Below are 14,929 nucleotides of genomic sequence, written 5' to 3'. Positions count from 1 at the left end.
TCTCACAGGCCACATGCTGATGCATCCCTCCATCATGAGCATCTTTTCTGCAGCAAAGAGTTAACAGTGCTCAGTTTGACATATTCTGTGCCATCCCTGCCTCCAGATATAGCACAGTAATACTCACGCCCTCCTCTGTGCAGCTGACTATTCCTACTTAAGTGTAGATTCTCATACACCTTATTTTTTCAATCAATTTGTCCTATTTTTCATGATCAGTTTTAATTCATATCTTGCCAGCCAGACTGCTGCTGCTCTGTGAGCTTGCCTTTTGTCACTTGGATAAATCAAAAATTTAATTGTTACCTCCATGTACCCCCATAAAGCATATTTTCTTGCATTTTTTTCCTCCTACCCTCTTTATTAAAGCCAGTTCCAGTTTGGAGACCTGCCACATACAGTTCAGGATTTCTAAGGACATATTCCAATACCCTAATGAGCTTTAAAACACCTGGTATTTAAAAAATAGTTATAAAAGCATTTGGTACAAACAGACATCCTTTGCTAAAATTCTTCCATTTCAAATCTAGTTTTAAATTCCTTGGTGGAAGTCTCTAATCTCAATAGTTTTCCATGCACAAAACCCTATAAAACTGGTCAGAAATGACTTAAGAGATTTTTTTGTTTGGAAGCAGAGTTGCCATCACAGTTATTTTGTGACAGTCCTCCCTCCTACTCCTTGAGGCTTCTGTCACATTTCCTAATAAATGAAGTTCTGTGGTTTTATAATAATCTAGATTTTTCTCTGAGACCTCCAGTAGCAGTTAAGGCATCTGGCTTTACAAAAGGAAACATATGAATTACTAATAAAAGTGTGGTGTTTTTTTTAAACAGTTCTAAACTACTCTATGAAGTACATATGTTCTATGAAGTATATGTAATGTTGCTATAGAGATTTAACTAGCACTTCTTTGGGATGTTCTGCAACTTGCTGCTGGTTTGGCCTCTGAAGTGACTGCAACCTTTTCCAACTTGTGCTGATACACCAAAGTTTCCATGATGTATTCCATTCTAAGTTATCTGTACAGGCTTGCTACAAAAGAAACCTGTGATTCCTGATAAATCTCAATCAAATATAGTTCTGTATACATCTGCCATAAAATGTTGTGTGGATGTGATTTGGATTGGTTATGAGAGAAAAGCACAAACAGTTCAGTTACGTATTTTCAAACAGTATGTGGCATGTCAGTTTGGAAAGAATTCATGTTTAATTGCATCCGGAAGATTACAGTAGAAAAGTGCTGGGGTGAGGGATAAGGAGCCTCTCCTTTTCATTCTACCATGGAAAGAGAAACAATTTTGCCATTCAGCAATAAAAAGAAAAAAGTAATCCTTAGCAAGTTTTTGTATTACTGTTTCCAAACTGGAACCAAAACAAAGGGCCGAAGTATGCTTACCTTGCTCAAGAGAATAATTCCCACCAAAATCAACAAGACTGACTATTCAGATATGGACAGCAAAGTTTGGCCCCAAATAAACATCCCCATAACTAGGGAAAACACTAATCACCAAAGTGCACTTTACACCATAGTAGCTACATTTTCTTTATACATGCACAGTTTGTGCGACACTTGGTACATGGAACTAGCCAATGGAATATAAATAAGTTGTGCCGCTTCCTTTTAAATATGAACATTAATAATGAAGCACATTCACATTTTTGCCTTTCAAAGACCTTTTTAAAAAAAATAAAAACACCTTTCCCAAAGTAACCTGGAACATGTTGTTAAACACAGCACATATGATTCAAAGGATGGTATTCAGGTAGAACTTTCACACACAAAACTGGTATTTGCTGTATAATTGGAGTGACTTATGAAAATTCCAAGAAAATACAACCCTCTCACCAGGAGAGGAAGGTAACAATTATAGTGTTAATTCAGTTTCTTCTGCAAGGGCTTGCTTCTATCTCCAGCGTTGTCAGGGCTGAAGTCAGTACAGATACCATTAGGAGCAGAAAGAGGTGAAATCTCCAAGCTGCTCTCAGCTCCCATCTGATCAGCATAGAGATATTCTTCTGCAAAGTGTGGGTGCAACACAGCAAATGTGTAGAAGTCATCTAAAAAAAAAAATTGTTGCACAGGATCAGCTCTTTGAAACAGAAGGATGCTAAATTTGAATACTTACACATATATAATCACATGATTTCTTTGGAGGAAAATAGCAGCAGTTAACATAATGCTATCCCCAGTGCTTGTTTTAGCTTTCAGCCTAACTTTATCACATCTGTAGAGCTGAGATGCTGTAAAGAGTTATCTAAGCCCTCTGAAAACACTTCAAGCCAGAGCTTAGCTGTATGAAGAGGTAAACAGACTCAGATTTGCATTAAAATGCATGATGAGCACCACATGCCCTGACATAGCATTTCACTATTCACTGGGGAAGTACAGAAGCCCTCCAGCTGAAGATCACTGAACATCAAGAGCAATCATTTCTTAAACTCTTAAAACTCTTTTGCAAACATGCCCTTTAATGTTTTGCACTCATCGTTTGCTTCAACCTAACAGCAGCTGTCACTGCTGCCTTCTGCTTTTAAGATTTCAGCATTTTAAAAGTCCTAATATTTTAGAGAATAATATTGAGGAGATAATTTATAACACAGGAAAGAGCTCCTGATTTTAATGTCAGATAATAACACGATAATAAGAAAAACCAGATTAGTTCTTGGTGGAGTGGGGAATCTTTAACATAAAGAAGTAACATTCTTTGTTGAAAATCAGACACTGAAACTTTGTCTCAGTTTGCCTATATGACTTTATTCAGACATGATCTGAACACAAGATACTGTACATGAACCAAGCAACAAGAAGCTATTCTTATAATGTAAACTGACACTAGAAAAATCTGGATGTGAATGTTTTCACTAATTCAGTCACCTACAGTGTATCACACACCTCCCACTCAAATTCACTGTGCTATCCCAGAAGAGCCCATGATCAGATGATGATGTGAATTTCCTAGAGTGCAGAGCAGATGACACCCGAAGAAGCCTTTCAAAGGAGTGAAGCCCAGTTCCTCCTACAACTGGGCTGGTATGGAAGAAGGGAAACACTGCAGCTTTCCCTCTCTGCCACTCTTTGAGATGACATGATTTTTCAATACTACAAAGGGCAAGGGAGCAAGGGAATGCCATATGGCTCACAGGGGCACTGAAGCTGTAGGGCAACCCTGCCTCTGAACTGTTGCAAAGGGATTGGTGAGGAGAAGGCAATAAACATAACTTTATCCTTCCACTCACAAAAAAGTGGGTATCCTTCATCTACAGACTATATGGATCTAGAGCATTCTGGATCTATAACTGCAACAAAAGTTGATGAAGTTTAGGTCATGAAAACCAACATTACCATCTGTGTTGAAAAACTCTATGTACAACAAGCTGATGCTGATGGATCATATAAATGAAAAACTCTTCATGAGGAAAGGGCAATCCAAACTGAAGAGAGTAACATTTTGGATACATCTCAGTAAGCTGACATTTTGGGTCCTGCTGAAATAAGTACTGAAAGTATTAAGGAATACTTATTGAAGTTGTACTTGCAGAATGCAATGAAAAGTGCTTGGAATCCCATTTGCCTTATTCATCAGAGACGTGATACAAGGTCATGTAGAAAGAACCAACTATTCCAGCATCTAATCACAGCTCTCATCTTGGAGTTCAAACTGAAAGCGACTGGGAAGCATTACACTGAAGGAAAAGATCACCTCAGTCATTAACTTGGGGAAAGAAGGTGATTTTGCTTCCCACCTCCATTAAAAACAAAGAGACAAATGAAGAACCCAAAGCGGAGTTAAGATTCATGTCAATGTCTTTGCTTTAAGTATGCATACGTACTACAAGAACTTCAAGAGTTTTTCTCCTACCCTTGAAACACCCTCCTACTACTTGATGCTCCTCTTGGAAGCTCTGTGCTCGTTAATCTTCTCTAGTTTTTGTTTCAACTAAGCTAAATAATATTATAATTCTGTGGTTAATATATAATTATTTTAAGCAAATAATTCTTCCTTCCCTGATTCTTCATCCATACAGATACTCCAAATATGGTCAATTCCCCCTTTTTTTTTCTGGCTACAGCAAGCCAGGCAGTCTGAATTGTCTTTTAAGAGCTGGTTGAGAGTTTCCTAGAATTTGACATGCTCTCCTAGAGAACCAATTCAAACTCTTCAGAATCATGTCTTAAGACTGATAAATTTTGCCTCTGTCTATATTAGGCTAAAAGGAAAAGCATTGCAATGAAAATGCATCTGAACAATTAAGCCAACTGCACACTGTATAAGAGAACTGATACATAAATCTTTGGCAACCAGAGTGCTTTCAACCATGCAAAAAAAATTCAGATTTCCAATAATTCAGATTCACAGCCTCAATTTTGCTCTTGATTATTCTGTTTACTTGCAATCTGAGCTTTACCTTTGAGATGAGATCTGTGGCTTCAAGGACTCTGCTGTGCAGGCAGCAATTTAGGTTTGATACTTTAGGTATTTTATCTTTTGTTCTTACAAGTAAGGCTCAACTTAATATTCCTGCTTTAAATTCCAACACCCTAGAAAGGAGATTGGCAGTAGACTCTGCTGTGTGTATCCAAAGTAACATTAGTTCCATCAGATACAATGCTTGATTTCTCTGAACTTGTCTGGACAGTATCTTCAGAACTGTGTGGTCTGCAAGTTTTTTCACCTCTCCTTTCTAGTAAGTGCAACAAATTGAGCATGTGTGAAGTTCCACATATTCTCAAGAAAGGCAGGAGGTTGAATATTTATGGCAGGAACTCTCAAGACAGAAATGCACTACCAAAAGTTATTTGCAACTTCTAATTCTGTAATCTAGTAACCTGGACATTTACTTCCACTATTAAACTTTCAGATATGTTAAAATGACATGTTTCTATTATAAAATGAGCACTTCTCTCAGAAAAACTGCTAAGGAAAGTTTCAAAGAAATTATGTAAACATCGTCCTGCTATCTGCTTTGTGTTCCATCATAAAAGACTATTCTTGACTACAGGATATAAAATAGTGAAAATGAGGGCCAAGCACTCCAGTGGCCACTGCTGCGGCTTGGTGGTCCAGATTTTCTTGTAATGGGAACATATGATGACCACTTAGGGAAAAAGTGCAGATTAATTGCAACAATTACAGATGAGTATTAAAATATTAATTCTTTGGCAACTCACATGACCTGGTCTGAGTTCACTTGTACATGACTACAAATTTAGCTATTCTCAAACAATGAGATGTGCCAAAATTAAAATTCTGCTGCACTTACCAGCTTAAGATTTGTGCTGGTATTTTTGAAGTTGGTGACTGCGAGGTGGGGAGAAGAGCTGAGTGACTGCACATTATGAGTTGGAAGACAAGGAGCAACAGTGATAGGCAGGAAAAAGGTGATGGGCAGGATGGATTTGGAAATGCTGGGGATGTGACAAATAGAGGCACAGAAAGGAAAGGGACAGTACAGCAGGAATCAAGGAAAGAAGACGGTAGTCAGGCAAAAAGGAAAGGACAGTGGCAATACTGTCCTGATACTGATTTCAGTAACTCTAAGATATTTGTGTATTTGAAGCTTTACATACATATTGTATGCTTGAAACAGAGGAATTACTAATGTAGAAACTATGATTTACTAACACTAATGTACTATCTTGTAAGATTTTTACCAATTAAATACATACTGATTATCCTGAGGGAAAACAATTAGAACAGGGTATGTCATAAGCACTTATACTGGAGATACTTAATATGTTGGCTATCAACAACTCAGTTCATACTCAAATGATATAACTAAATTTAGAACCTTACTGCATAAAACATAAATAATCTGAAGTAGTGTATAAGTACTCTGACTCCCAGCACAATCTATTCACCCAGGTCTCAATTTTTCAAATGCAACTTTCTTGCCTCCATTCCACCTCCACTGCAGACTATAGAACAGGCAGCCTGATTAACCCCTTCATTTCCTGCTCTCAGGCACAAGACACAAAACAACAAGACAGAGCTAAGGCATGTTTCTTTAAAAATACACATTCACCTACATGGAAGTGATAGAACAGAATACTTTGAAGGAGCTAATCCTCATATTATGTGACCTGATGAGGAGGGGAAAACTGAAATCATGCAAACATGGCATTTGATACCAAAGGTGAAACTAATTTTTTAAAATGTAAATTTACTTTGTTTGCAGTGCTGTTATCACTATTGAAGTCACAAAGCCAACTAAAAAAGGTAGTTTAATAAAAATGTAATTGCTTTGTTTGTCAACATGAGTGCAAGCAACTTGGACATTTTGTGACAGTTCAGATGCAGTTAGAATACTTACCATATGTAATCTTTCCTTTTTCCTCTTCATCTACAGCTCTAAAAAGATGTGTAACATCAATTTGTGACACACCCATGGCAGTCTTCAGAATATGAGCTAAATCCTCTTCTGTTACAGTTCCGCCTTCTGACTGGTACAGCTATGAATCAAGACAGCAAGATAAATCATTGCAAAGCTGGATGCCAACTCCTATAAGCCAACTCCTATAAACAGTACTACACTGAAGTAAACCAAAACAAAAAGTTGGTATTAGAAATTTTAGACACTCTCAGACTGATGTGATGCATTAAGGATTTCAGATTAGTCTGGGTAAAAAAATATCATCATCAGTTCACATGTGCATGCTTAGAAAGTAAAGCTTGCTATAATCAGAAAAAAGTCCTATGTTTACATGTCTAACCACTGGAATCACCGTGATATTCAGCAACAAGACTGTCAAACACTAACATGTTTTGCAAACATACACCTGAGAACAATATTTAGTCCATTGAGCTATGTGTCTGAACTCCAACATAGTCTGTAATATTGGGAGATATATTTAGATCAGCCAGATACCATTTTTATGTGATTTTTTAAATCAGATACCATTTCCACTTGGTCAAGTGTAAAACTCAAGATTCCTTTGACCAAAATCCAAGAGCCAGCTTGCACTGAATGTCTGTATCTAAATGATATTAATCAGGAGAATCCTATCCATACACATGGGGCATGTACATATGGGCATATAATTTTCTACAAGTATTTATTCTAGAAATCAATTAATTGCATACTCTTACATCCTAGAAAGTTACCTCAGAAAGATTTAGCTTTACTACTGACAGATTGATAATTATAAATAATTGCTCAGTCTCATTCCATTTTTGCATATGTACGGTGTTTTACCCTGAGAAATGGACCTGGATACTTCAAAACATCTGTACCAAATACAGCTTCATTAAGCTTCCTTAAAAGAACTCAATTTGCCTATACAATCTGAAGTGAGAGAAAGGAGGTTTTGAAATATATCTCTCTCCTTTTCAAGCATGACAACACTGAAAATATCAAACCATGTAAGAAGTGCCATTTAGGAAACTTCCTTTTAATTTCTCTACATCATTGACAAGGTAGGAACTGATGAGATTGAACAAACCAGGCACAAGTATGTATTTTTCACACAAGCAGAAGCAATTGCCACAAGACAGCACACCTTAGGGGGGGTGCCCCCCCAATAGGGGAATGAAAATATTGAAATTGGAAGAAAACATGCTCAAATCGGGAATCTTGCCTTTTGCCCCCCAGCACCTAGCCTGCACACTGTTTCACAGGAATAGGGCAAGGACCAAGACATTTCTTTAATAAAACTTGATACATTTCCACTGAACAAGTAGTCAGGTAATATTGGGTGGTCAGTAAAAACACTATATTGACAAGATTTACAACAGCCTTTAGTTTCTTCAGCAGTTTGGAAGGGAAGGTGTAGCACTTACACTGGAGTGCTGCTCTTAGTCCAAACCTCCCGCCAAGCCAGGGTCACCTAGAGCAGGGTGCACTGGAGTGCAGCCAGGTGTGTTTGGAATGTCTCCAGAAAGGGAGACTCCACAACCTCCCTGGGAAGCCTGTTCCAGTGCTCTGCCACCCTCAACATAAATAGGTTCTTCTTCATCTTGAGGTGGAACTTCTTGTGATTTAGTTCATGGCCACTGCTCCTCATTCTGTCATTGAGCATCACTGAAAAGAGTTTGGCACCATTGTTCTGACACCCACCTTGGATTAATGAGATCCCCTCTCAGTTTTCTCTTGTCCAAACTAAACATCCCCAGCTCTTTCAGTCTCTCCTCATGAGAGATGCTCCAGACCCCAAATCATCTTGGTGGCCTTCACTGGAGCCTCTCCATTACCTCCTTGTCTTGTACTGAGGAGCCCAGAACCAGACACAGCACTCCAGATGTGCCTCCCTAGAGCCAAGTAGAGGGACAGGATCACCTCTCTTGACCTGCTGGCCACACTCTTCCCAAAGCACCCCAGGATCCCACTGGCCCTCCTGGCCACAAGGGCACTGCTGGCTCATGGCCAGCTTGCCATCCAGCGAGGCTCTCAGGTCCTTCTCTGCAGAGCTGCTCTCCAGTGGGTCACAGCCCAGCCTGTGCTGGGATTTGGGGTTTTCCTCCCCAGATGCAGGACCCTGCACTGGCCCTTGCTGAACATCATCAGGTTTCTCCCCATCAAACTCTCCAGCCTATGGAGGTCTCATTGAATGGCAGCACAGCCCTCAGGCGTACCTCCCACTACCCCCCGTTTTGTAACAACTCCATTTAATGATACTATTTTTCAAGTTCTTTACTCATACACTAAAACACTAACTTTGAAAACTTGCAGCTGTGTGAAACGTTGCACTTTTCTTGAAAGAAGTAGCACATGGCAGAGGAGAGCGCCTGTTTAAAGTCATACACTCATGAACTAGAGAGGTCCTTCAATGGCTCCAGGTAAACTCTGTGAATATCTTATTGTAAGTGAAGTCAGGACAGGAGGTAGAAAAGGATTTTAAAAGGTCCTCTTTCCTTATTTTTTAATCCCAGAATAAGCAAAATTTCCTCAGCTTGACAGTTTTCTTAACCCTTCCAATCATCACTAGCAGGATAAAATGAGCCATATCTGCTTCCCCTTGCTGAGTACTTCCCCTTCTTAATACATGCATAAAGCTTCTTTGCAGTTTTACAGCTAACTTTATATTTTGTAATTAACAAAGTGACTCAAAATGATGTATTATGAGTCGGGGAGTGAAGCAGACAATGAAGAACAGAAATTTTCCTAAAAAACAGCTTAATTAACTTCAAGTGCTTCCAGAAAGAAAATAACCATCCAATCTGAGCTTTTCTTCCTCTCAAATGATAAAATTATCTTGCATGTTATCAAGCATGACAGCTAAATTTAAAAAAAAAATATTTTCCCAAAGCCCCCTTTACATTTACTTCAAATTTGTTCATTTCAGTATGAAGACACAGAGCTGACCAGCAGCACCTATTTTTCTATGCCATTTTATAGATGAAATGGACTGAGTCAGGACAGAGACATTTCTTTCTGCTTTTCCCTCAGAAGCAGCAATAAATAACAGCAGCTACTAATGGCAGATTTCCCACAATATTTGTAGGAAATAAATATTTTTGCTCCATCCTCCTTTGCCAAATTTATTGGATTCTGACTGAAGGGTAAGAATGATACATGTGAACGCTAAGCATTCACAGGAGCCTCATTTCTTCAGCAACACTTATTTAAAGTCATTATGCTGAAGAACCTGAATACAACTACACAGAAAATAAGGCTGCAATATAGCACCATGCAATTGAGTGCTCTGAGCTCCATGCATTCACTAATGAAGACAGTATCAAGACTTAGCACTTCTCAGTTTCAGTAACACTGAAGACCATGTGAATTCAAGGCAAAGGGAAAAGATGATGCAGGATGCAGCAGAGTTTGCATGTTGAAACAGTAATATTAAAGAAACAAATTGAAAAGTAATAAATTAAGGTGTCAGAAACCCATTGGTTAAGCATTGCTTCTGTCACTTTCCCAAAAAGCTTCCATTAACAATCTGTGGTGATGCTACAACAAACTACCAAGGCTAGAGCAAGATCAGGAGCACTCCTGGGAAGCATCAAGTCTGGACAAAGACTGCAGGACCACCACACATACACGGTAAGACCAAGAGGGAAGAAAATTTTAACAAGAAATAAAAAGGAGATGAAAAAAATCTCTATTAACATGTAGGAAATTAAAAAAAAATACTTTATTAACTTGAAAAACTAGATTTGATTGAAACATTCTAAGAGTAGTAAGTACTACTCAACAGACTGTTTAGAGGAATGTGTACAAAGGACTTGAAGTTTGAAACTTAATTTGCTAAAAAGCTTTCTGCCAGAATTTTACAGAGAACAATTTCAAACAGCAAGCGTTCATAATTTTACACAACTTACACTTGCAATGCATTTCCTGTTAACACAAACTCTTAATCTAACTCTCCATTAATATTATTTTAAAATGTCATCGAGTATTAAAAGGAAATGTAGAAACATCTATTGAGTCTAATGCCAGTATTAGTAATTTCTAAAAATACGTAAACTACATAGACCAAGAAAATGCAGCTTACCTGAAATGCCAGCTGAATTGTTTCCAGAGTTTTGGACGGCTTACAGACAACTGACAGAGCAATGACAAATTCCCGAATGTCAATTACACCATCTTCATTCTGTGAAGGAAAACCTTCCATCAAAATAGTGCAGTTTGTCTGAGAACTTCCATGAATAACTAACAGTTGCTAAAAATGCAGAATATTCAGAAAGATTGTTACATGCACCATGACAAAAAAAACCAGTCCCACTGAAATGAAATCACATGAGGACAAGAACCTGGGTGAAAGCTCTGCAGATTCTTTTCACAGTCTCAGTCAAAAGTCACAGTTTAAATATTCTTGAAAGACAGCACTGCTACTGTCACCCTTCACTCGCATATTTAAGATTTTTCCATTAAAGCATCTGAATCACTGGGCTGAAATTAAAACCAGAGAGCCAGAGGACAATGCACCCTAATTTAAGCCCTGAATACATGACATCTGCTCCAGGAGAGAACACTGTGGACAAATCCACCTCCTGGTCCAGACAGCACCTCATCCACACAAAGATAATCGTCATTTCCCCATTCTGACTGATTGCCAGAGGAATGAAAAATTGGCTCACTAGCCAAGATCCTTCAGGTTTCAGGCTCGTAGAAGAACAAGTCATTTATTTACAAGGTAAACAAAATATCAGCTAACAGACAATGCATTCATCTGCTATGAGCAGCAGCAGAGGTCTAGCCTGACCCTACCTTTCTTCCTCTTCATATTTTGCATCTAGAAAAAGAGACAGTTTTTGTCCAGCTGATATTCCTTTTAAGTTCTAGCTGAAGGAATGCTTTATTTAGCTGATGATAGGCACCCTTACCTTGTTGAAAGGAAGTGCAGTAAGCAAATTCTATGGTAAAATGCTTAGAAATCAGACCTCAGTGAATCAATTGAAACAGAAATAGGCTAAAGTGGAGTTTACCAAAAGCAGTAAAATTCTAAAACTTAATGTTGTTTCTTACCTCATCAAAAAGTGCAAACATACTTTCTAATGTCTGAGAAACTGGAAATTCCAAGTAGGCTGAAAATTCTTTGAGATTAACCTTTTCTTTCTTCATTTTCATGGCACTGGCAGCATATTTATCAAGATCATCTTCAAGTTTTTCTGGCTTCAGCCTATAAAGCACATTATTTTTGCACATTTTAAAAATAAACCCAGTTTTAACAATATGTATTTCAAAATATCAAATGAAAAAAAGGATGATTATGGCGTAAAGCATTACAAAGTCTGGTTTCAGAATTATTACACAACTTTATTATCAAATAATGTATTTCTGTAATTTTAAAGCTCTCATTAGTTCTCAAGCTGTATCAGGAATTACTGCAAGGGCTTAAAAACCCTGGGCAAACTCATGTCCTTTAGTCTACCTTGATTATAAGCCGTATGTGTAAGCAGTTCAACAGGAAGAAACACAGAAACACAGTCAAGAACTAGCTAATAAATTCCAAGCATGGAGAACTAGGTGGAATTTAGGTCACCTGAAAATGGCTGTATTGTAGGACACTAACATAAACCAATTATGTTTCCAAATTTACTAATGTCACTGAAGAGGAAGGACATGATGCATCTTACCTAAAAAAAAAACCCCAGGGATTACATAATAGTGATTATACTGTTAATCCTGTTTATCAGTCCTCATTTTTCACATTCAGTCTTGAGTTGGACACCATTATGAGGTAACCCAAACAAAATTCTTGTAGTTCGTACAGCTACAGAATTTCCTTAGTCCTTCCCTATTGCAAAACCAGATACTGACTGAAGAATGAACAACTTTATATTTATATAGATATCTACTGCATGGTTGTTGGTTGGATTTTTCCCTAAGTCAAGCTTCCTGTTTTGGCTTGGCAAAAAAAAAAAAAAAAAAAAAAAAAAAAAAAAAAAAAAAAAGCTGACAACAACAACAACAACAAAACCTCCAAAAATAACCAACCAAACAAAAAAGCCCTACTGAATAATCTTACTATGAATAAAATAAATGGTGCTGCAGGTACGATGTAAAGAAAAGCAGCTTTCCCACTTAATATAACATCAAGCAGATCTGGATCAGGTCTCCTCTGAACTGATTTAGGGTAACTTAGGCATCTTTCCGCTCTGAAGACAAAGGATGCCAGTAAAGTCTCCTACAGTGTCCTTCTGCAGTTGCCTGTTTTGCTGCTGCAGACAAGGAAAAGCAGTTATTCACACAACTCAGAAGCTTACACCAGACTGCAGCTGGGACTCTTCAGCAGCTTCCTCTCAGTAACAAGAATGAATAAAATGCTTAATATCAGAATTCTGAGGAGCTTCTGAAAAAAGATAAGAGCATTTCTGCTAGGAAGATGATCTGATACATCAGCTCCAGAACTGGATTGCTTGCTCTAATGACCCTTCCTAAACATCACAACTCTTAAGTAAAAATACAACTCCCATGGTTTTTGTCATGACCTATACTGACTTACCAATATGTACAAATTAAACCAGCCAAGACCTGTATTTCTGAATTATAAGACTTGAACATGCAAGAATTCTTCCAGAAACTCATGGCTCCTACAGAAAATTCACAAATTCTCCATCCTAGGTTTAAAGCACTTATCTCAAGATTTAGTCCTAGACAGTGAAAAAAGAATGACATACCCTTCTGCAAACATTAACTTTCCACAATCAAGCAGAAAAGTAGAAGGAACAATAACCAAAAAAAAAAAAATCCATAGAGGATTTGAGATGCACACAGAACTCATCTTCTCACATGTAGGATTACATGGAAGAAGTGTCCACTGATAAAATAACCCAGAGTACTGGCTGCACTGGATTTTAACTGTAGCACAAGGACAGCTGGCATCTAAATCCTCCCTTGAGATAAGCCCCCACTGACACAGAATATGTAGTGTAACATTTGTCTCTAAATCAGAGAGATTTTGTTTGCAATGAATTGTCTCAAAATTCACCTTCTAGAAATGAGGGAGCACTCATTTGAAGAGTAGCACTCAAGACTTGCAAGATCTCCTCTTCACCAGTAATTAAGCCTGAACAAGTATAGAAGCTTGAAGGCAAAACCTTGTATGGAAAGTAATACAGCTCATCACAAATCTTACAGGCATCTTGTGGTTTATGTTTTGTAAATATAGAAAGAGGTGTAAGGCAATCTCAAAAGCAGTATGTGAATCAGTGAGGCAAGCTGCTTCAGTTTGAGTATGACAGCATCTTGCTTCTGGTCATCCAAGGTGGGCACACTTCCCTCTAGCCTTTCAAAATCAGGAAGTCATTAATATGTGATGACCATAAGCTGCTAAATTGAAGTCTTCAGAAGCCAAGTGCAAAGCTCATAATAGCTTGTGAACCAATGTGAAAAGATCTGAATGTCCCAATTTCTTTACAATTGTCACTTTTATCCCAATGGAGGCCATAAATTAGAAAGACAACAAATGTCTTCCCTCATGAAAGAATTGAAATGATGTCTGTTGGCTTAATAGTCTCCATGAAGGATCTAGGCTATAACATATATGAAATTATTTGCTGTTGTGATGTTTTGCCTCATTTTTTAGGTGCACACTAAAGAGAACAGGAAGTATTCCTGAGTCCATGAAGATGGAAAGGACATTTTTCAAGATTAACAGCTCTGAACATTAAATTTTTCACAGCAGACTTCACAAGGAAAACCAGATCCCCCAAGGTAGAATATTTTACAGCATAATTACCACTATTTTTAGCAAGTAAGCTAGTTTAACTATATGTGACTACTTGAAAACAAGCTTATTTTTTGCATGCCGGGGAACCTGCCAAAACCCTTTACAGAGCTGGAAGAACAGCTGGATCTTGTAGCTATCTGCTGGAAACTGCAAGCACAGAGAAACATACCCTAAGCCAGAAAAGCACAATACATTCAGCTTTAAGTCTGCTGATGTACTTGTGTGGAAATTCAAGCTATCTTAGCGCAACTATACGTAAAACCGGAAAAATTGACCATCTGAAAAACTCTTGGAACACCCTGCCTTCATCCAAAAAAGCAGGGGCTACCATGGTTAGTATTTGCTGTCATGTCTGATCCATGAGCAACTCCAGTAGTGGAGAGCATTTTTTTAACAACAATGCAGAAGGCAAAGACCGTCCAGAGGAGTTTTTTCTTGTTATAGATGACATCTGAGGACTCTGAAGACGAAGCAGAGGGAGTTCGCAGAGCAACAAAGGAAGCCGAGGGCTAAGAAACATTCCAAGTAGAAAGCTGTTGAGGAGGCCATGTTGTAGCAGAATTCTGCTCCCCTTGGGATGCCTTTTGCAGCTGCAGTGTGTCTGGAGCTCTGGGCTTTGTGGTTTTCAGAACCGTAACCCTAGGTGGAACCCGAAACCTAACCCAAACCCTAACCCTAAGCCAAACCCAAACCCTAACCCTAACCCTAGGCAGAGCATGAAAGCAGCCTAGGGTTAAGGAAGGTTCAGAGGAGAAAGCAGTTCAGAAGGCCATGTTGTGGAAGTTATTTGTTCTCCTTGGGATGCCTTTTGC

At 38.3% G+C, this 14,929-nt stretch overlaps 1 protein-coding gene across 1 annotated transcript in view; it reads right to left on the bottom strand.

Moving 5' to 3' along the window:
• Positions 1-1,185: 1,185 nt before the first annotated feature.
• Positions 1,186-14,929, bottom strand: part of LPCAT1 (lysophosphatidylcholine acyltransferase 1) — a 64,172-nt gene continuing 50,428 nt past the window's right edge. The window contains exons 11-14 of the mRNA XM_059856319.1: positions 11,411-11,564; positions 10,437-10,535; positions 6,314-6,452; positions 1,186-2,059 (exon numbers count right to left, since the gene is read on the bottom strand). Coding sequence (XP_059712302.1) covers positions 1,875-2,059; positions 6,314-6,452; positions 10,437-10,535; positions 11,411-11,564 — 577 coding nt within the window. The 3' untranslated portion in view covers positions 1,186-1,874. The remainder of the gene's footprint in view (positions 2,060-6,313; positions 6,453-10,436; positions 10,536-11,410; positions 11,565-14,929) is intronic.

Source organism: Haemorhous mexicanus, chromosome 1, assembly GCF_027477595.1.
Source record: "Haemorhous mexicanus isolate bHaeMex1 chromosome 1, bHaeMex1.pri, whole genome shotgun sequence".
In the NCBI taxonomy this organism is placed as follows: domain Eukaryota; kingdom Metazoa; phylum Chordata; class Aves; order Passeriformes; family Fringillidae; genus Haemorhous; species Haemorhous mexicanus.
This window is presented reverse-complemented; position numbering and strand designations above follow the sequence as displayed.